At 45.8% G+C, this 21,282-nt stretch overlaps 1 protein-coding gene across 1 annotated transcript in view; it reads right to left on the bottom strand.

Moving 5' to 3' along the window:
• The window catches only part of LOC121001017 (ovalbumin-related protein Y-like), a 344,860-nt gene extending 325,646 nt beyond the window's left edge, over nucleotides 1-19,214 (bottom strand). The window contains exons 1-2 of the mRNA XM_040431875.1: nucleotides 19,196-19,214; nucleotides 16,489-16,664 (exon numbers count right to left, since the gene is read on the bottom strand). Coding sequence (XP_040287809.1) covers nucleotides 16,489-16,656 — 168 coding nt within the window. The 5' untranslated portion in view covers nucleotides 16,657-16,664; nucleotides 19,196-19,214. The remainder of the gene's footprint in view (nucleotides 1-16,488; nucleotides 16,665-19,195) is intronic.
• Between the last annotated feature and the right edge of the window lie 2,068 nt (nucleotides 19,215-21,282).

The raw sequence follows: 21,282 nt of genomic DNA, 5'->3' as shown, positions 1-21,282 counted from the left end.
TAGGGTTATTGAACATAACGTGACCAGTGAATGATCTGGTTGAATGGTGTCATCATAAGGGAGGACTCTACCTTAGGTTTGGTTACCTCTCATTGATGCCAACAGCATTGTACTTTGATATATGTCCCCTGAGGAACCCGAAAATCAATCAGGGTGAAACGCGTTGGGACACTGGCACCTGATTGCACATTGATACATGTAGTGCTTCTGGTGCCGTACGTGTATATGCATCTTAATTATGCACTGATACGTACAAATGTGAACGGTGACTCATGATGTATTGACGCCGCACATTGATCCTGGTGTGTGGAGTCCATACAGTGATATCGTCCATTTTGATGATGCGCAATCACAGATAGCCATACCATCTGGCTGCCTGTGCATCCTTTATGACATATTTTTTGTTGGCAACATTCCACCAGCGCTACTGAGCATCCACGAGTGTGGTTGGCCTGTTGCCTCATATATTGAATATATATTGATTATCTATACTTGTTTTTTTGTTTTGTGTGCCTAGATTAGACCGGACAGTAGGGATCCATCAGAATTACAGGGTCTATTTAGGTTCTACAAGGAGGTTCCAGAACACGGGATCGTCCTTATCAGGGCGGCTATTCCGTTCTTAGGCAGGGCTATTTAGCCCAGGGCCAGGAATAGGGACAGATTAGACTCCATCTCAGTCCATCCCGTCCATCCCTGCCCCGTGTTCTTTGGACGATTACAAGTATCATCTTTCATGTCATTAAGGATATATCTTCTTACTGTTCTATTCTATTTATGTTTGTGGGAGTTTTTGTTATTTTATGTCTAAATTAGATTAAAGGCTACGTTTTAAACAGGTCGTTCCCTGTGATTACACTCATTCATTTTTAGAAATGTGAGGTAGTCCACACTGTCGTGAGCTAGGCAAGTGCGCTTATCGGTCACGATCCCCCCTGCTGCGCTGAACGTCCTTTTGGACAGGACACTCGACAAGAGGCAAGCAAACAGTTCCATGGCAAATTGTGCCAGCTCTGACCACAGGTCAAGCCTGCACCACCCAGTAGTCCAGTGGTTCCTTGCTTCTCAGAGCGTCCACATCGGCCATTAATCTGATGTAGTCGGACACCTGTCAGTCTAGGCGTTCCCTGAGGGTGGATTCGGAGGGCGGCTGTCGATGGCTTGGCTGCAAGAATGATCTCAAATCCGAAGTGACCAACACATCTTGAAACCGCCCTCTTCTTGCATGCGCGGTAGGATTGGTACCCGCAGCTGTTTCTCTGTGGGTGGAAATTCCTCTGCCAGCGCCCGCAACAGCAGAATGCAGCATCTCTCGAAGCAAGGCCTGGAAATGCTGCATTCTGACAGCCCTCTGTGATGCTGGTAACATGTTCGCCATTTTGTGTTTGTATCGGGGGTCTAAGTGCGTTGCCACCCTGTACTGGTTCTTGCCCTTTATGCTTTTTATACGGGGTCCCTCTTCAACACTGAAGCATGAAGGCCTCCTGTTGCACTAAATTGAAAGCAATGGAGCGCCCTGGCTCCTGCTCATCGCCCAGGAGAATGTCGTCCTCTGTCTCCTCCCCCCAGCCACGGACAACAATTAGGGATCCCCGAAAAGTTTAAAGCCTTCTCTTCTTGCTCCTCCTCCTCCCCCCAGGCATCATCCTCCTCTGACTCCTCTTCAGACTCCTGCTGACTTTTCTCAGATAAAGTAGACTCCTGGGAATTCATTCTGCATTGCGACTTCCTCATCTTTCAGCTCCTGCTCCTCGAAGGCTTGGTCAATGACACAACGCAATACACGCTCCAAAAAGAAGGCGTAAGGTACGATGTCACTGATGGTGCCCTGGCTGCGACTGACCAGTTTGGTGATCTCATCAAATGGCCGCAGAAGTCTGCATGCATCGCGCAGGAGCAGCCACTGGCACGGTGAAAAAAACAAGCTCCCCAGAACCTGTCCTGCTGCAGAGTTCGTACAGGTAGTCGTTAACGGCATGTTGCTGCTGGAGCAGCCTATCAAGCATATACAAGGTAGAATTCCAGAGCGTCGGGCTGTCACAAATCAGACGTCTGATAGACAGGTGGTGTCGCCGCTGAATGTCAGCAAGGTGAGCCATGGCTGTGTAAGATCTTCTAAAATGGCCAGAGATTTTCCCGGCCTGCCGCAAGACGTCCTGGAGCCCGGGGTATTTGGCAATGAATCGCCGCATGACAAGTTCAGGACGAGTGCCATGAATAGCACGTGTGTCATTTTGCCCTGTTTCAGCGCACTCAGCAGATTGGCACCGTTGTCGCACACCACTTTAATAACTGTCAAATTGAGCGGGGTTAGCCACTGATCGGCCTGTGACCGCAGAGCTGAAAGGAGTGCAGGATCGGTGTGGCTCTTGGCTTCCAGGCACAACAGCCGCAGCACAGCATGGCAACGTCTCACCTGGCACATCGAATAGGTTCTGGGGAGCTAGGGGAATGTAGCGGAAGAGGCGGTAGCAGTGGAAAGGAGGAGTCAGCCGGGGTGGAGATGGAGGATGGAGTAGGAGGAGGAGAAGAAGAGGCAGGCCTGCATGCAATCCGTGACTGTAACACCAAATCCACACGGGTGCCACGGGTTGCATGCTTGACAGCCGTCAGAAGGTTCACCCAGTGGGCAGTAAAAGTTATGTACCTTCCCTGCCTGTGTTTGCTAGACCACGTGTCTGTGGTCAGATGTATCTAGGCACTGACACTGTGTGCCAGAGATACATTCACTTGCCACTGAACATGGCCATATAGCTCTGGGATGCCCTTCTGGGAGAAATATTTCCTTCCAGGGACCTTCCATTGAGGTGTGCCAATAGCCACAAATTTTCTAAAGGCATCCGCGTCCACCAGTTTATATGGCAGTAGTTGGCGGGCTAGCAGTTTTGACAAGCCAGCGGTCAGCTGTTGAGCCAGAGAGTTATCCGGCGCCATCAACTTCTTACGTTCGAACATTTGGGCAACTGAAGCCTGCCTTTTTCCAGATGAACGTGACGTCGGCACGGTGGAAGGTGGAGTGGAGGACAAATGGGAGGAGAGAGGAGAAGGAGAAGAGGCAGGACGTGGAGAGTCAGGAGTGTGGCTTTGTGGATTGTGACGGTGTTTCTCCCACTGGGCTCGGTGATGGGAAGCCAAGTGCCTTCTTAGACTGACCGCGACCTATGCGTTAACAGCACAGGCTGCAGATGGCAACACTATTGTCAGCAGTTGATATGTTAAAAAAAGCCCACACTGCTGAGTCATGTGCCGTCGTCCTGGTAGCGCCAGATGTGACTGTGCATGGTGGATGCCTCACTCCGGATACATTTGCAGTCTGCTTTTTTCCTCCTGTGCACTGCGAGTTCTGCCTGCTTCTCCTCCTTCCACCCCCTACCTGCTGCTCTGTCTCTCCCTCTGAACTCCCCTCCTCCTTTTCCTTTCTTGTGGGCACCCATGTGACATCCATTGACACGTCCTCATCGTCACCTTCACCACCAATGACATTAGAGATCTCGGAGTAGGCAGCAACAGCGGTGACCTCCGTCCTTGGGCTGATCCGGGTACTGTCGTCAGACCGCTGGGTGGCGGTTGTTGCTACCCAATGGCTGCGCATCGGTAAGGTCTGGGAATGGATGGGAAAATAATTATTCTGACTCGAGTGGAGGGGCTATGGTGGTGGTGGTGTATTTGAGGGTGCAGATACAGAGGATGAGGAGGGTGCAGAAGCGGAAGGCTGAGTGAGACACTCAACCATCTCTGGTGTCTCCTTTGATGTAATCGAACGCACCTTCTGCAACTTCCCACTTAGGCTCCGGCCTGGTGCACCTGCCTGACCCCTTTGGTGGAAGCCGGTATATCAATCCCCTCTATCAGTATTTTGAGGAAACAGGTATTTAGAACCCCTTAATGCTGGAAGCTGGTATATCAAACCCCTTAATCAATATTTGGTGGAAGACGGTGTATCGCAGGCCTCAATCATTATTTGGTGGAAGCTGGTATATCAATCCCCTCTATCAGTATTTTGTGGAAACAGTTATATAGAACCCCTTAATGAGTATTTTCTTGAAGTTGGTATATCAAACCCCTTAATTAATATTTGGTGGAAGCTGGTGTATCGCAGGCCTCAATCAATATTTGGTGGAAGCTGGTATATCAATCCCCTCTATCAGTATTTTGTGGAAACAGATATATAGAACCCAATAATGAGGATTTGCTGGAAGCCGGTAAATCAAACCCCATAATCAATATTTGGTGGTAGTGGTGTATCGCAGGCCTCAATCAATATTTGGTGAAAGCCGGCATATCAATCCTCTCTATCAGTATTTTGTGGAAACCGGTATATAGAATCCCTTAATGAGTATTTGCTGGAAGCTGGTAAATCAAACCTTTTAATCAATATTTGGTGAAAGCTGATGTATCGCAGGCCTCAATTAATATTTGGTGGAAGCCGGTATATCTATCCCCTCTATCAGTATTTTGTGGAAACTGGTATATCAAACATTTTAATCAATATTTGGTGGAAGCCGATGTATAGCAGGCCTCAATTAATATTTGGTGGAAGCCGGTATATCTATCCCCTCTATCAGTATTTTGTGGAAACTGGTATATAGAACTTCTTAATGAGTATTTGCTGGAAGCCAGTAAATCAAACCCATTAATCAATATTTTTTGGAAGCCGGTTTGTCGCAGGCCTCAATCAATGTTTTGTAAAAGCCGGTGTATCACACCCCACAATCAGTATATGGTAGAACCAGTTATATCAAACCCCTTAATCAGTATTTTGTGGAAGCAGGTATATCGCACCCATAATCAGTTTTTTGGGGGGCAACAGGTATATCACACCAGTTGCAATTAGTTATTCCAATATCGTTGTCCCTCTATCTAGCTGCAGTATCTCAGCAGAACCGCACATAACTTCTGCACAATACAAATGCACTATAATATACTTTATATGTTCTGTTGCGATACTGCAGCTAGATAGAGGGACAAACGCTATTGGAATAACTAATTGCAACTGGTGTGATATACCTGTTGCCCCCCCAAAAGAACTGATTGAGGGGTGTAATATACCTAACATAGAAAGTATATTACACTGCGTGCAGAATTATTAGGCAAATGAGTATTTTGACCACATCATCCTCTTTATGCATGTTGTCTTACTCCAAGCTGTATAGGCTCGAAAGCCTACTACCAATTAAGCATATTAGGTGATGTGCATCTCTGTAATGAGAAGGGGTGTGGTCTAATGACATCAACACCCTGTATTAGGTGTGCATAATTATCAGGCAACTTCCTTTCCTTTGGCAAAATGGGTCAAAAGAAGGACTTGACAGGCTCAGAAAAGTCAAAAATAGTGAGATATCTTGCAGAGGGATGCAGCACTCTTAAAATTGCAAAGCTTCTGAAGCGTGATCATCGAACAATCAAGCGTTTCATTCAAAATAGTCAACAGGGTCGCAAGAAGCGTGTGGAAAAACCAAGGCGCAAAATAACTGCCCATGAACTGAGAAAAGTCAAGCGTGCAGCTGCCAAGATGCCACTTGCCACCAGTTTGGCCATATTTCAGAGCTGCAACATCACTGGAGTGCCCAAAAGCACAAGGTGTGCAATACTCAGAGACATGGCCAAGGTAAGAAAGGCTGAAAGACGACCACCACTGAACAAGACACACAAGCTGAAACGTCAAGACTGGGCCAAGAAATATCTCAAGACTGATTTTTCTAAGGTTTTATGGACTGATGAAATGAGAGTGAGTCTTGATGGGCCAGATGGATGGGCCCGTGGCTGGATTGGTAAAGGGCAGAGAGCTCCAGTCTGACTCGGACGCCAGCAAGGTGGAGTACTGGTTTGGGCTGGTATCATCAAAGATGAGCTTGTGGGGCCTTTTCGGGTTGAGGATGGAGTCAAGCTCAACTCCCAGTCCTACTGCCAGTTTCTGGAAGACACCTTCTTCAAGCAGTGGTACAGGAAGAAGTCTGCATTCTTAAAGAAAAACATGATTTTCATGCAGGACAATGCTCCATCACACGTGTCCAAGTACTCCACAGCGTGGCTGGCAAGAAAGGGTATAAAAGAAGAAAATCTAATGACATGGCCTCCTTGTTCACCTGATCTGAACCCCATTGAGAACCTGTGGTCCATCATCAAATGTGAGATTTACAAGGAGGGAAAACAGTACACCTCTCTGAACAGTGTCTGGGAGGCTGTGGTTGCTGCTGCACGCAATGTTGATGGTGAACAGATCAAAACACTGACAGAATCCATGGATGGCAGGCTTTTGAGTGTCCTTGCAAAGAAAGGTGGCTATATTGGTCACTGATTTGTTTTTGTTTTGTTTTTGAATGTCAGAAATGTATATTTGTGAATGTTGAGATGTTATATTGGTTTCACTGGTAAAAAAAAATAATTGAAATGGGTATATATTAGTTTTTTGTTAAGTTGCCTAATAATTATGCACAGTAATAATCACCTGCACACACAGATATCCCCCTAAAATAGCTAAAACTAAAAACAAACTAAAAACTACTTCCAAAAATATTCAGCTTTGATATTAATGAGTTTTTTGGGTTCATTGAGAACATGGTTGTTGTTCAATAATAAAATTAATCCTCAAAAATACAACTTGCCTAATAATTCTGCACTCCCTGTATAGTGCATTTGTATTGTGTAGCAGTTGTGTGCGGTTCTGTTGAGATATACCGTATTTTTCGCTTTATAAGACGCACTTTTTTTTCCCCAAAAGAGGGGGGGAAATGACAGTGCGTCTTATAAAACGATGGTTGACTTTTTTACAGCGTGGTCGGCGATACATCAGTTACAGTGCAGGGAGGGAGGAGGGGCTGAATGTAGCGTGCGGTCCCTCCGGCGCATGACTTCATCCTGCTCCTGCTTCATTAATGAAGTAGGAGGAGAGAGACGTCAGTCACACGCCGGCCGGACCGCACGCTACATTCATAGGGAGTACTGATGCAGGCGATTAGGCTAGTAAAGTTTATCAAAAGGAGAGCGATTTACGGTATAAAGGATTAATGAAAGATTTTACATACAAAGAGACTTCTGTGTGCGGGGCCCGATGTAATACAGTGACTGTACCAGGCCCCGCTGTGAGTTGCCTCCAGCCCCTCCTCCCTCCCCGCACTGTAACTGATGTATCGCCGGCCACGCTGTGCAGCATAACGGCCGGCGATTCATCAGTGTCAGCTAGTTTATAAAAAGGAGAGAGATTGATTCAGGATTAAAGAAAGATTTTACATGCAAAGAATAAAGTACTGTAATGCTGTGAAACATAGGGCCATGAGGGGGACCAGCATAAGATGCTATATGTGTGTCATCCACACATATAGCATCTTATCCTGGCCCCCCTCATGGCCCTATGTTTCACAGCACCCCCCCCCCATAACAGTGCATCATCCATAGATCTCCCCCATAACAGTGCATCATCCACAGATTCCCCCCCCCCCCATAACAGTGCATCATCCATAGATCCCCCCCATAACAGTGTGTCATCCACAGAGACCCATAACAGTGTCATCCCCAGACCATTAGTTTAAAATCCACCAAAAGCACGCCTTTTGGTTAACCACCTCAGCTCCCCTAGCTTAAACACCCTTAATGACCATACCACTTTTTACACTTCTGCACTACACTACTTTCACGGTTTATTGCTCGGTCATGCAACTTACCACCCAAATGAATTTTACCTCCTTTTCTTCTCACTAATATAGCTTTCATTTGGTGGTATTTCATTGCTGCTGACATTTTTACTTTTTTTGTTATTAATCGAAATTTAACGAAATTTTTGCAAAAAAATGACATTTTTCACTTTCAGTTGTAAAATTTTTCAAAAAAAACACATCTATATATAAATTTTTCTCAAAATGTATTGTTCTACATGTCTTTGATAAAAAAAAAATTTGGGTAAAAAAAAAATGGTTTGGGTAAAAGTTATAGCGTTTACAAACTATGGTACAAAAATGTGAATTTCCGCTTTTTGAAGCAGCTCTGACTTTCTGAGCACCTGTCATGTTTCCTGAGGTTCTACAATGCCCAGACAGTAGAAAAACCCCACAAATAACCACATTTCGGAAAGTAGACACCCTAAGGTATTCGCTGATGGGCATAGTGAGTTCATAGAACTTTTTATTTTTTGTCACAAGTTAGCGGAAAATTATGATTTTTATTTTTCCTTACAAAGTCTCATATTCCACTAACTTGTGACAAAAAACAAAAACTTCCATGAACTCACTATGCCCTATGTCTTCTTTCCAAAATGGGGTCACTTGTGGGGTAGTTATACTGCCCTGGCATTTTAGGAGCCCTAATGTGTGGGAAGTAGTTTGAAATCAAAATGTGTAAAAAATGCCCTGTGAAATCCGAAAGGTGCTCTTTGGAATGTGGGCCCATTTGCCCACCTAGGCTGCAAAAAAGTGTCACACATCTGGTATCGCTGTACTCAGAAGAAGTAGGGAAATGTGTTTTGGGGTGTCTTTTTACATATACCCATGCTGGGTGAGAGAAATACACTGCGTGCAGAATTATTAGGCAAATGAGTATTTTGACCACATCATCCTCTTTATGCATGTTGTCTTACTCCAAGCTGCATAGGCTCGAAAGCCTACTACCAATTAAGCATATTAGGTGATGTGCATCTCTGTAAAGAGAAGGGGTGTGGTCTAATGACATCAACACCCTATATCAGGTGTGCATAATTATTAGGCAACTTCCTTTCCTTTGGCAAAATGGGTCAAAAGAAGGACTTGACAGGCTCAGAAAAGTCAAAAATAGTGAGATATCTTGCAGAGGGATGCAGCACTCTTAAAATTGCAAAGCTTCTGAAGCGTGATCATCGAACAATCAAGCGTTTTATTCAAAATAGTCAACAGGGTCGCAAGAAGCGTGTGGAAAAACCAAGGCGCAAAATAACTGCCCATGAACTGAGAAAAGTCAAACGTGCAGCTGCCAAGATGCCACTTGCCACCAGTTTGGCCATATTTCAGAGCTGCAACATCACTGGAGTGCCCAAAAGCACAAGGTGTGCAATACTCAGAGACATGGCCAAGGTAAGAAAGGCTGAAAGACGACCACCACTGAACAAGACACACAAGCTGAAACGTCAAGACTGGGCCAAGAAATACACTGCGTGCAGAATTATTAGGCAAATAAGTATTTTGACCACATCATCCTCTTTATGCATGTTGTCTTACTCCAAGCTGTATAGGCTCGAAAGCCTACTACCAATTAAGCATATTAGGTGATGTGCATCTCTGTAATGAGAAGGGGTGTGGTCTAATGACATCAACACCCTATATTAGGTGTGCATAATTATTAGGCAACTTCCTTTCCTTTGGCAAAATGGGTCAAAAGAAGGACTTGACAGGCTCAGAAAAGTCAAAAATAGTGAGATATCTTGTAGAGGGATGCAGCACTCTTAAAATTGCAAAGCTTTTGAAGCGTGATCATCGAACAATCAAGCGTTTCATTCAAAATAGTCAACAGGGACGCAAGAAGCGTGTGGAAAAACCAAGGCGCAAAATAGCTGCCCATGAACTGAGAAAAGTCAAGCGTGCAGCTGCCAAGATGCCACTTGCCACCTGTTTGGCCATATTTCAGAGCTGCAACATCATTGGAGTGCCCAAAAGCACAAGGTGTACATTACTCAGAGACATGGCCAAGGTAAGAAAGGCTGAAAGACGACCACCACTGAACAAGACACACAAGCTGAAACGTCAAGACTGGGCCAAGAAATATCTCAAGACTGATTTTTCTAAGGTTTTATGGACTGATGAAATGAGAGTGAGTCTTGATGGGCCAGATGTATGGGCCCGTGGCTGGATTGGTAAAGGGCAGAGAGCTCCAGTCTGAGTCAGACGCCAGCAAGGTCTGGGAGGCTGTGGTTGCTGCTGCACGCAATGTTGATGGTGAACAGATCAAAACACTGACAGAATCCATGGATGGCAGGCTTTTGAGTGTCCTTGCAAAGAAAGGTGGCTATATTGGTCACTGATTTGTTTTTGTTTTGTTTTTGAATGTCAGAAATGTATATTTGTGAATGTTGAGATGTTATATTGGTTTCACTGGTAAAAATAAATAATTGAAATGGGTATATATTTGTTTTTTGTTAAATTGCCTAATAATTATGCACAGTAATAGTCACCTGCACACACAGATATCCCCCTAAAATAGCTAAAACTAAAAACAAACTAAAAACTACTTCCAAAAATATTCAGCTTTGATATTAATGAGTTTGTTGGGTTCATTGAGAACATGGTTGTTGTTCAATAATAAAATTAATCCTCAAAAATACAACTTGCCTAATAATTCTGCACTCCCTGTATCTCGGCAAAAGACAACTTTTCCCATTTTTTTATACAAAGTTGCCATTTGACCAAGATATTTATCTCACCCAGCATGGGTATATGTAAAATGACACCCCAAAACACATTCCCCAACTTCTCCTGAGTACGGCGATACCACATGTGTGACACTTTTTTGCAGCCTAGATGCGCAAAGGGGCCCAAATTCCTTTTAGGAGGGCATTTTTAGACATTTGGATCCCAGACTTCTTCTCACGCTTTAGGGCCCCTAAAATGCCAGGGCAGTATAAATACCCCACATGTGACCCCATTTCGGAAAGAAGACACCCCAAGGTATTCAATGAGGGGCATGGCGAGTTCATAGAATTTTTATTTTTTTTGGCACAAGTTAGCGGAAATTGATTTTTTATTTATTTTTTCTCACAAAGTCTCCCTTTCCGCTAACTTGGGACAAAAAGTTAAATCTTTCATGGACTCAATATGCCCCTCAGCGAATACCTTGGGGTGTCTTCTTTCCGAAATGGGGTCACATGTGGGGTATTTATGCTGCCCTGGAATTTTAGGGGCCCTAAAGCGTGAGAAGAAGTCTGGAATATAAATGTCTAAAAAATTTTACGCATTTGGATTCCGTGAGGGGTATGGTGAGTTCATGTGAGATTTTATTTTTTGTCACAAGTTAGTGGAAACTACAAATTGGCGTGGTATTAAAAAGCAGGAAGTGCTCAACCCCATATGCAGTGGTGCATCTATACCGGGGGGGGCAGATCCTCGGGCTCAGACATGTCCTCCAAGCAAGATATGTTGGCTAATTCTCAATTTTACACCAGTACGAGGGTTAGTAAGACCGCAGAGTGCACCTGTATTTGTTATTTTATTTTGACTGTCTATCACATCCACACAATTGCTATCCTGTGTAGGATGTCCATTGTCGTACTTGTGGTCCGCTGCAGGCATCCTCCATTGTATGCATTTTTGCTGGGGATTGCCATTAGCAACGGGCCACAAGTGCAGGATCTGCCCCCACGGTATAGATGCACCACTGCATACGGGGTTGAGCACTTCCTGCTTTTTAATACCACGCCAATTTGTAGTTTGTATTTAGAATTTTTGGAGGTGTAGAAACTCCTAGTCTGAATGTGCCTTTATTTCCATCCACAGGCAGCATTCTGGTGCACATGTGAGGCCCGGGCTATATCAGCCAGTCTTGGGTGGGGCTCAGAGCTCTCTGCCTCCTCCCATTGTATGCATGGTCACATGCTGGAGGTTACTGGGAGATTGCTTTGAGTCGGACCTTGCACACCTGTAATTCGCCCACTGGCTCCTGGTATTGCCCATACGGCCCAGGTAGGTTTAGCGTTAGGTTCCTGAGCTACTTGAGAAACCTTGGCGCGGTGCTCGGGCTCAGACATGTCCTCCAAGCAGGATATGTTGGCTAATTCTCAATTTTACACCAGTACGAGGGTTAGTAAGACCGCAGAGTGCACCTGTATTTGTTATGTTATTTTGACTGTCTATCACATCCACACAATTGCTATCCTGTGTAGGATGTCCATTGTGGTACTTGTGGTCTGCTGCAGGCATCCTCCATTGTATGCATTTTTGCTGGGGATTGCCATTAGCAACGGGCCACAAATGCAGGATCTGCCCCCCCGGTATAGATGCATGCAGGGTTGAGCACTTCCTGCTTTTTAATACCACGCCAATTTGTAGTTTGTATTTTGAATTTTTGGAGGTGTAGAAACTCCTAGTCTGAATATGCCTTTATTTCCATCCACAGGCAGCATTCTGGTGCACATGTGAGGCCCGGGCTATATCAGCCAGTCTTGGGTGGGGCTCAGAGCTCTCTGCCTCCTCCCATTGTATGCATGGTCACATGCTGGAAGTTACTGGGAGATTGCTTTGAGTCGGTGTCACAGCTGAGGATGGGGGAAATCCTCAGCCGTGCGATGACAGAAGATGTAAGGCGGCTCGGCCAGGACAACAGGATAGGGAGCAGGTCACCTCCTAACACATCCCTAACCTGACCCTAACTCCTAGCTGCATGGGCCGACCTTGAAGGTAGGAGGGCCCATGCTCAGGAACCTCGGATCCCTAACTCACCCTCCGACTGGTCCCTGAACTAGGAGTCAGGGTAAGACAGCCTGTTCCTTCTGGACACGGAGGAACAGGGGTCTCACTGGCCAAGCTGCGAGGAATGGGGGATCACATACAACATACAGATATGACAGGCGAACTAAACAAGTTCCACACGTACCTGTCACAGCCACGCTGACTGGAACCCATGCATGCACTACTCATGTCCACAGAACACAAAGGGACATAGCATACATAACACACAGGAAACCAGGACATCCATAGTTGCACAAAACAGGAATCAAAGGGAAACATCAACTGAACATCATGCAAACATAACTTATACTTCACAGATAAACCTATGACCACAAGGGTGGCCCCCACTGGCAGATGATATACACAGGAGGCTGCTCCAGCTACACATGGCTGAAGCAACCCACTAAGACATGCCAAACACTGAGGCTTTATAGGCCTAAGAGGCCACACCCACACAGACACACCCAGTGTCTCACACACACAGAAAGGGAGTTAACCCTTCCAACACCAGGGAAGGGAAAACACCACTTAAAGGGGAAGTGTCCAAACCGAGATCACACTGTGGCTGTTGCCGCAGGCAACGACATGGGTGGCTACCATGTCCTGGGAGTCAGCCCGCAGGCCGGGACACTGCCACCACATGTACATCATACCACCAAACGTTGCCACGGACAGCCACAGTGATGGGAAAATGTCAGTGCACACCAAACATAAACAAAGTGCACACAGACATACAAAAGTGCTACAAACGCGCACACAACTCCAAGGGAACCGCACACAAAGCTGTTGTCCGCGGCAACCGCACCTGAGGCCAACTACATTATGCCTCAAGCTGCGGTTGACACTACAACCCAAAACCGCGGGCAACAGTATGCGGCTCCCAAGGAGTCACGGCCATGACCGTGGCCGTGACAGTCGGACCTTGCGCACCTGTAATTTGCCCACTGGCTCCTGGTATTGCCCATACGGCCCAGGTAGGTTTAGCGTTAGGTTCCCGAGCTACTTGAGAAACCTTGGCGCGGTGCTCGGGCTCAGACATGTCCTCCAAGCAGGATATGTTGGCTAATTCTCAATTTTACACCAGTACGAGGGTTAGTAAGACCGCAGAGTGCACCTGTATTTGTTATGTTATTTTGACAAGTTAGTGGAATATGAGACTTTGTAAGAAAAAACAAAAAAACAAAAAAATCAATTTCCGCTAACTTGTGCCAAAAAATGTCTGAATGGAGCCTTACAGGGGGGTGATCAAAGACAGGGGGGTGATCAGGGAGTCTATATGGGGTGATCACCACCCTGTCATTTATCACACCCCTGTAGGGCTCCATTCAGACGTCCGTATGTGTTTTGCAGATCCGCGGTGTCCGTGTTTTGCGGATCCACGGATCCGCAAAACACATACGGACGTCTGAATGGAGCCTTACAGGGGGGTGATCAATGACAGGGGGGTGATCAATGACAGGGGGGTGATCAGGGAGTCTATATGGGGTGATCACCCCCCTGTCATTGATCACCCCCCTGTAAGGCTCAATTCAGACGTCCGTATGTGTTTTGCGGATCAGATCCATGGATCAGCGGATCCGCCAAACACATACGGACCTCTGAATGGAGCCTTACAGGGGGGTGATCAATGACAGGGGGGTGATAACCCCATATAGACTCCCTGATCACCCCCCTGTCATTGATCACCCCCCTGTAAGGCTCCATTCAGACGTCCGTATGTGTTTTGCGGATCCGATCCATGGATCAGTGGATCCGCAAAACACATACGGACGTCTGAATGGAGCCTTACAGGGGGGTGATCAATGACAGGGGGGTGATAAATGACAGGGGGGTGGTCAGGGAGGCTATATGGGGGGATCACCCCCCTGTCATTGATCACCCCCCTGTAAGGCTCCATTCAGACGTCCGTATGTGTTTTGTGCATCTATGGATCAGTGGATCCGCAAAACACATACGGACCTCTGAATGGAGCCAGCCTTACAAGGGGGTGATCAATGACAGGGGGGTGATCAGGGAGACTATATGGGGTGATCACCCCCTGTAAGGCTCCATTCAGACGTCCGTATGTGTTTTGCGGATCCGATGATCCGTAAAACACATACGGACGTCTGAATGGAGCCTTACAGGGGGGGGTGATCAATGACAGGGGAGTGATCAATGACAGGGGGGGTGATCAGGGAGTCTATATGGGGTGATCACCCCCCTGTCATTGATCACCCCACTGTAAGGCTCCATTCAGACGTCAGTATGTGTTTTGCGGATCCGATCCATGGATCCGTAGATCCGTAAAACACATACAGACGTCTGAATGGAGCCTGACAGGGGGGTGATCAATGACAGGGGGGTGATCAGGGAGTCTATATGGGGTGATCAGGGGTTAATAAGGGGTTAATAAGTGACAGGGGGGGTGTAGTGTAGTGTGGTGCTTGGTGCTACTTATTACAGAGCTGCCTGTGTCCTCTGGTGGTCGATCCAAGCAAAAGGGAACACCAGAGGACCAGGTAGCAGATATATTAGACACTGTTATCAAAACAACGTCTAATATACCTGTTAGGGGTTAAAAAAATCGCATCTACAGCCTGCCAGCGAACGATCGCCGCTGGCAGGCTGCAGTCCACTCGCTTACCTGCAGTTCCTGTGAACGCGCGCGCCTGTGTGCGCGCGTTCACAGGAAATCTCGCGTCTCGCGAGATGACGCACGGATGCGTCCAGGAGGAATGAATCGACCGCCGCCAGGACGCATCCGTGCGTTAGGTGGTCGGGAAGCGGTTAAAAATATTTTTTTTCTTATTTTCCTCCTCAATAACCTAGGTGCGTCTTATAATCAGGTGCGTCTTATAAAGTGAAAAATACGGTAATATATTTTCTATGTTAGAAGGTATATTATAGGTATATCCCACCCCTCAATCCGTTTCTTTTTGGGGGGCAACAGGTATATCACACCAGTTGCAATTAGTTATTCCAATAGCGTTTGTCCCTCTATCTAGCTGCGGTATCTCAGCTGAACCGCACACAACTGCTGCACAATACAAATGCACTATAATATACTTTCTATGTTAGAAAGTATATTATAAGTATATTTCACCCCTTAGTATGTCACACCTATCGATAGCACACCTATACCAGTCCTTAAAAGGACTTTTGTGGCCTTATTAGCTAGCGTTTGGTGTCCCTAACAGTCTGTCCCTGCTTCACACTGCAACCTCTTCCTACACAGAGAATGTAAAATGGCTGCCAGATCGGGCCAGTTGACAGAATATGGCGCCGGTGGACATCACCCTATGTTCGCCTGTTCGGCGAACTGCGAACAAGCAAAGAAACGACCCCTGGGCGAACCGCAAGGCCATCTCTAGTAATGAACAGTGTTGCCTCCTCATAAAACAGCTGATTGCCAGAAATACCTGCTGTTGGACCCCCGCCAAACGGATACTGATGACTTGTTTAAAATTCAGACTCATAAGGAGCCACATCCAGAAGGTGGCTCTAGCAAGATGGTTCTCTATCACTGGGAGATACCTCTTTGCATATTTTTTTCCCATGCAGCATTGCCAGTAAGTCTTTATATATAGCTGGTCTTTTTAAGAAGAGCCAGCACCCTGCTTAAAATACCTAAATAGCAAAATAGGAACCATCTCTATAAATTCTGAAAAAACTAATGACATTACTTAAAGGGGTTATCCCATTGTCTGATTTCCCGTGGTCCATCCGCCACTAGGCGCAGCTCCCCGCCTCTCCCATTGAAGTGAATGGGAGCGCACCGCGCATGCGCGACCACTGCTCCTATTTATTTCTATGGAGCCGACGGAAATAGCCGAGCCAGCGCTCGGCTATTTTTGGCGGCTCCATAGAAATGAATGGAGGGCTGCTGCGCAATGGCAGTGCGCCCTCTTCAAGTTTCTCTGCTCCGTTCTCCTTGTAGGTGCGGGTCCCAGAGGTGGGACCCGCACCTATCAGACAATGGGGACATATCCTAGCGATATGCCCCCATTGTTTTAGATGGGATAACCCCTTTAAGTCTGACGTTACAAGCACGAAAAAATTCTTAGGTCTGTGAAACATGCAAATAAAATTTCTGTAAAATTCTCACCTTCTTCATTTGTGCTTCAGTTTTACCCTTGACTCCAAGACAAACCAGTGCCAGAGCAGTTAGCATGCTAAGAGGGGACATCACAATATTCTCATCACTGCTAATTTTTTTCGCTAGCTCTGCAGTAAAATAGTTATTAGAAGCAACAACCGCATCAAGGGTGGACATGACGTTATCTGAAGTAATGAGACAGGAGGTTGATACATGTTCTTATTAGGATAATTGCATTGCACCCACACATATAATAAGGCCGCCTTCACACAGTTATAGGAGCAGAATAAGAAAAATAATGAAAGTGCTGGATCCATCATATGACAGACACAAACATTTCTTATTGCTAATTAATTATTTTTTATTTTTTATGGAATCTTTGAGGAAGCCCCCTAACAGAGTCTCTGATGCAGATGTGAACATACAATTAGACATGTCTGGAAAAATGTTGCTTTAAAAGAACATAAATGAATGACAGAATGAATACATAATCTGAATGATTCCAGTCTGAAAGTTTTGTATTGAGTAAGCTGTTTTATGATATCTATTGCTTCTCCATAACGTATCAAGTAAGCAGAAGGAGCAGGTCCCACGCCCTGCTGCTTAAAGGCTTTGTCCAGTTAAGATGATCCTTTTTTATTCAGCCTATTAAGAAATTCTGAATAGTCTGGATCATCTAATCAGGATCCTCATCTCTTGGCCAAAGTTAAAAACAGTTAGGCTGGGTTCACACGAGCGGATGCCGTGCGTGACATCCGCTCCGTGAATGACAGCCAAGACCCGATGCATACTGCAGAGGCACGGAGCATTAACATGATTGATAATGCTCCGTGCCTCTCTGTGACCTCTTTACTACGAAATCACAGTGAGATTAAGTTGTCACAGTGATTTCGTAGTAAAGAGATCACAGAGAGGCACGGAGCATTATCAGTCATGTTAATGCTCCGTGCCTCTGCAGTCTGCATCGGGTCTTGGCTGTCATTCACGGAGCGGATGTCACGCACGGCATCCGCTCGTGTGAACCCAGCCTTACAAGGATCATCTATCACTCTGGAGAACCCACGGTAGCCTGGCAATAAGTAATGTTCCATTTACCCTGTGGTGGCGCTGCAGGGAAATTAACACTTTCTGCTTGGTTTATAACTGATTATTGGGGGCCCCTGCTGGGGAATGCTTTGCGATAGGTTTGTGGTCAGAGGACCCAATGCTGCAGCTGCACAGTTGAACCCTGTCTATCCTGGAAGATGAGCGGTGGATACCAGAACGCTGTGGACTGAAAGTGCCAGAACCAAGCAGCGGGGAGCAGGTAAGTATGTTTTCCTCCACAGATCAAGGGGGTCGGGGTTCCTTGGGGGGGGGGGGGGGCTGCCTGCCCCAAAGCTCATTTGCATATATTACTACATCATTTTTATTAGCAATGCGATTACATATGAACATGGGACTGAGTCTACTTTAACACTCGTGTTTTGGCTTTCCGTTTGTGATATCCGTTCAGGGCTCTCACAAGCGGTACAAAATGGATCAGTTTGCATTCTAATGCATTCTCAATGGAAAAGGATCCGCTCAGAATGCAGCGCCTGCAGCGTTTTGGTGTCCGTCTGATGAAACTGAGCCAAACGGATCCGTCCTGGCACACAATGTAAGTCAATGGGGACGGAACCATTTTCACTGACGCAATCTGACACAATAGAAAACGGATCCGTCCTCCATTGACTTTCAATGGTGTTCATGACTTATCCGTCTTGGCTATGTTAAAAATAATACAAACGGATCCGTTCTGAACGGATGCAGATGGTTGTATTATTTGAACGGATCCATCCATAAAGGATCCACACCAAACGCGAGTGTGAAAGTAGCGTAACACAGATGCCTTCAGCTGCCAAGCCCATTCAACAGGTCAGCCAGTTTCATAGGTACAAATCTGCTGACACATGCCTTTTAACAGGCGTTTATGGTGATAATTAAGTCTTGCATAACCGAAACAGATATTTAGTTTATTATGTCTATCTACTATTTATCTATTCATCAACCTATCATCAATTTCTTAATACACAATATCTCAGTTACTATGATGGACAAGAGGCAATATCCATAGAGACCATCTAAAGTACCTGTCTGTGCATGCATACTGTAATCAACTTTGCATGACGATAATGCATTATTTTATATATAAAGTATAGACCTATTAGTTGGTACAAATTTAATACAATACAATTTACAACAGATTAAAATCAATGTAGATATTCCATAACACTGACACAAAATGTAATCATTAAAGGGAATTCGTCACCTTGATTAAAGGAGTTACATTCAGGCGGTCCTTTCCATTATGTGTGTGGCTCATATGTCTTATAATTGTATTACAGTGGTATTGTATTACATATAGTAGTGATCTAGTCCCCATGTCAGGAGTAAAATGTATGAGTTCTGCTGTAATAATGCACTTTGCATTAAATTACAGAATTTACTTGAAATGACAGCAAACATTCCAGGATTGGATAAGTGATTTGAGTAATGTAAATTTCAAGTTCAAGTCAACAAGCAAGAGCAAGTCTAAAAAACCATATGAGGAGAAAAGCACAAATAGAAACAAAATTGACAATTGAGTAATAAACTGAACTAATGCTGTACATGGCCCCCAGAAATCATTCTCTGTTCTACAATAAAAATGAAAACCATAGGAAGAGAAGAACAACACCATAAGTCTTATACTTACATGTTGTCTAGTAGATTAGCAAATGTGTAGTAGGAGTTTTGGCTTCAGAGGTTTAAGTAATATGTAAAGCCATGAGCCACTCCTGCTGACTAGAGGGTTTGGCACTGCATGAGTATATTTACGCAGGAGAATAGAAATTATCTACTGCCTTATTAATTTACTACATAATTATCAAACATATTTTACATTTGTTGAACATAGGCTTACCGTATTTTTCGCCCTATAAGACGCACCTGCCCATAAGACGCACCTAGGTTTTTGAGGAGGAAAATAAGAAAAAGAATATTTTGAACCAAAAGGTGTGCTTTTGGTGGGTTTTGAACTAATGGTGGTCTGTGGATGACACTATTATGGAGGATCTGTGGGTGACACTGTTATGGGGGATCTGTGGGTGACACTGTTATGGGGGATCTGTGGGTGACACTGTTATGGGGGATCTGTGGGTGACACTGTTATGGGGGATCTGTGGGTGACACTGTTATGGGGGATCTGTGGGTGACACTGTTATGGGGGATCTGTGGGTGACACTGTTATGGGGGATCTGTGGGTGACACTGTTATGGGGGATCTGTGGGTGACACTGTTATGGGGATCTCTGGATGGCTCTTATTGGGGTCTCTGGATGGCACTGTTATGGGGATCTGTGGATGACACATATATAGCATCTTATGCTATGTGTCATCCACAGATCCCCTCCATAACAGTGTCCCTGTAGTGTGAATGACCCCCAATACAGGGGGTGGGGGTCGCATCTGGTTTTATAATGACAGAGGGGCCCGTGCAGTGACTGTATTCTACTACACGGGCCCCGCTCACTGTATATAATCTTATCTATAATTGTAGGCATTGTTAATATATAAAAATTCAGGGTAATCAGCGCCTGTATTACTTACAAGCGCTCAGTAGCAGAGAGGAGGGAGGAGGCAGGCCGGGAGGACGGGCGCTGGCAGCGCGAGTCTCTACGTCATGCGCCCACGCCGCCTGCTTCATTCATAAAGTGGGCGGCGCAGGGGCGTGACGTAGTGACTCACGCTGCCAGCGCCCGTCCTCCCGGCCTGCCTCCTCCCTCCTCTCTGCTACTGAGCGCTTGTAAGTAATACAGGCTGTCATTATAAAAGCAGATGCCGGCCCCCAGCCCCTCCTCCCTCTCAGCTGATACACCCGCCGCGCGGCATCGCGGCGCGGCGTATAATTGAAAATTCTGCAAAATGCAGCATTCGCCCCATAAGACGCACTGCTATTTTTCCCACACTTTTGGGGGAGGAAAGTGCGTCTTATGGGGCGAAAAATACGGTAACTTGTTTTTACAAGAGCTCTATAGGCTTCGGTAGTCTGTTTAAGGCCTCTTTCACACTACCGTATGGCTATTTCAGTGTTTTGCGGTCCGTTTTTCATGGATCCGTTGTTCTGTTTTTTGTTTCCATTGTGTTTCCGTTCCGTTTTTCCGTTTGGCATATACAGTAATTACATAGAACAAATTGGGCTGGGCATAACATTTTAAATAGATGGTTCCGCAAAAACGGAATGGATACGGAAGACCTACAGATGCATTTCCGTATGCATTCAGGTTTTTTTGTGGACCCATTGACTTTAATGGAGCCACGGAACGCGATTTGCGGCCAAATATAGGACATGTTCTATCTTTGCACGGAACAGAGATACTCCCCTAGCTCCTGCACCATCTGCGTCAGGTTAGAGACATGGTCAGTCAGGGTCACCAGAGGATTCATGATACAGTGGTTTGGTTACGGCCTGTTAATCTGTGACGGTCACGTACACTACACACAGGGGGGAGGATAGTAACCACTGCGCTCCACCCTCACCCCTGGCCCTGCCTACTTGCCTCGCAAGTCCTGATGACAGGGGACAACTGGATGGCAGTCCCTAACTTAGGATACGTGCTGGGAAGATGGACAAGACAAATAACGGAACGTGAACGGACCCGGTCAATACCTATAGAGCTACCAAGGAATAAGAGAATAGTCAGGAGAAGCCGAGGTCAAATACCAGGAGAGAAACTAAGTACAACAGGAGTCCGCAAAGAATCGTCAGGTGGAAGGCGGGGTCAGAATACCAGGAGAGTAGCAC

This window comes from Bufo bufo, chromosome 5, assembly GCF_905171765.1.
Source record: "Bufo bufo chromosome 5, aBufBuf1.1, whole genome shotgun sequence".
NCBI lineage: Eukaryota > Metazoa > Chordata > Amphibia > Anura > Bufonidae > Bufo > Bufo bufo.
This window is presented reverse-complemented; position numbering and strand designations above follow the sequence as displayed.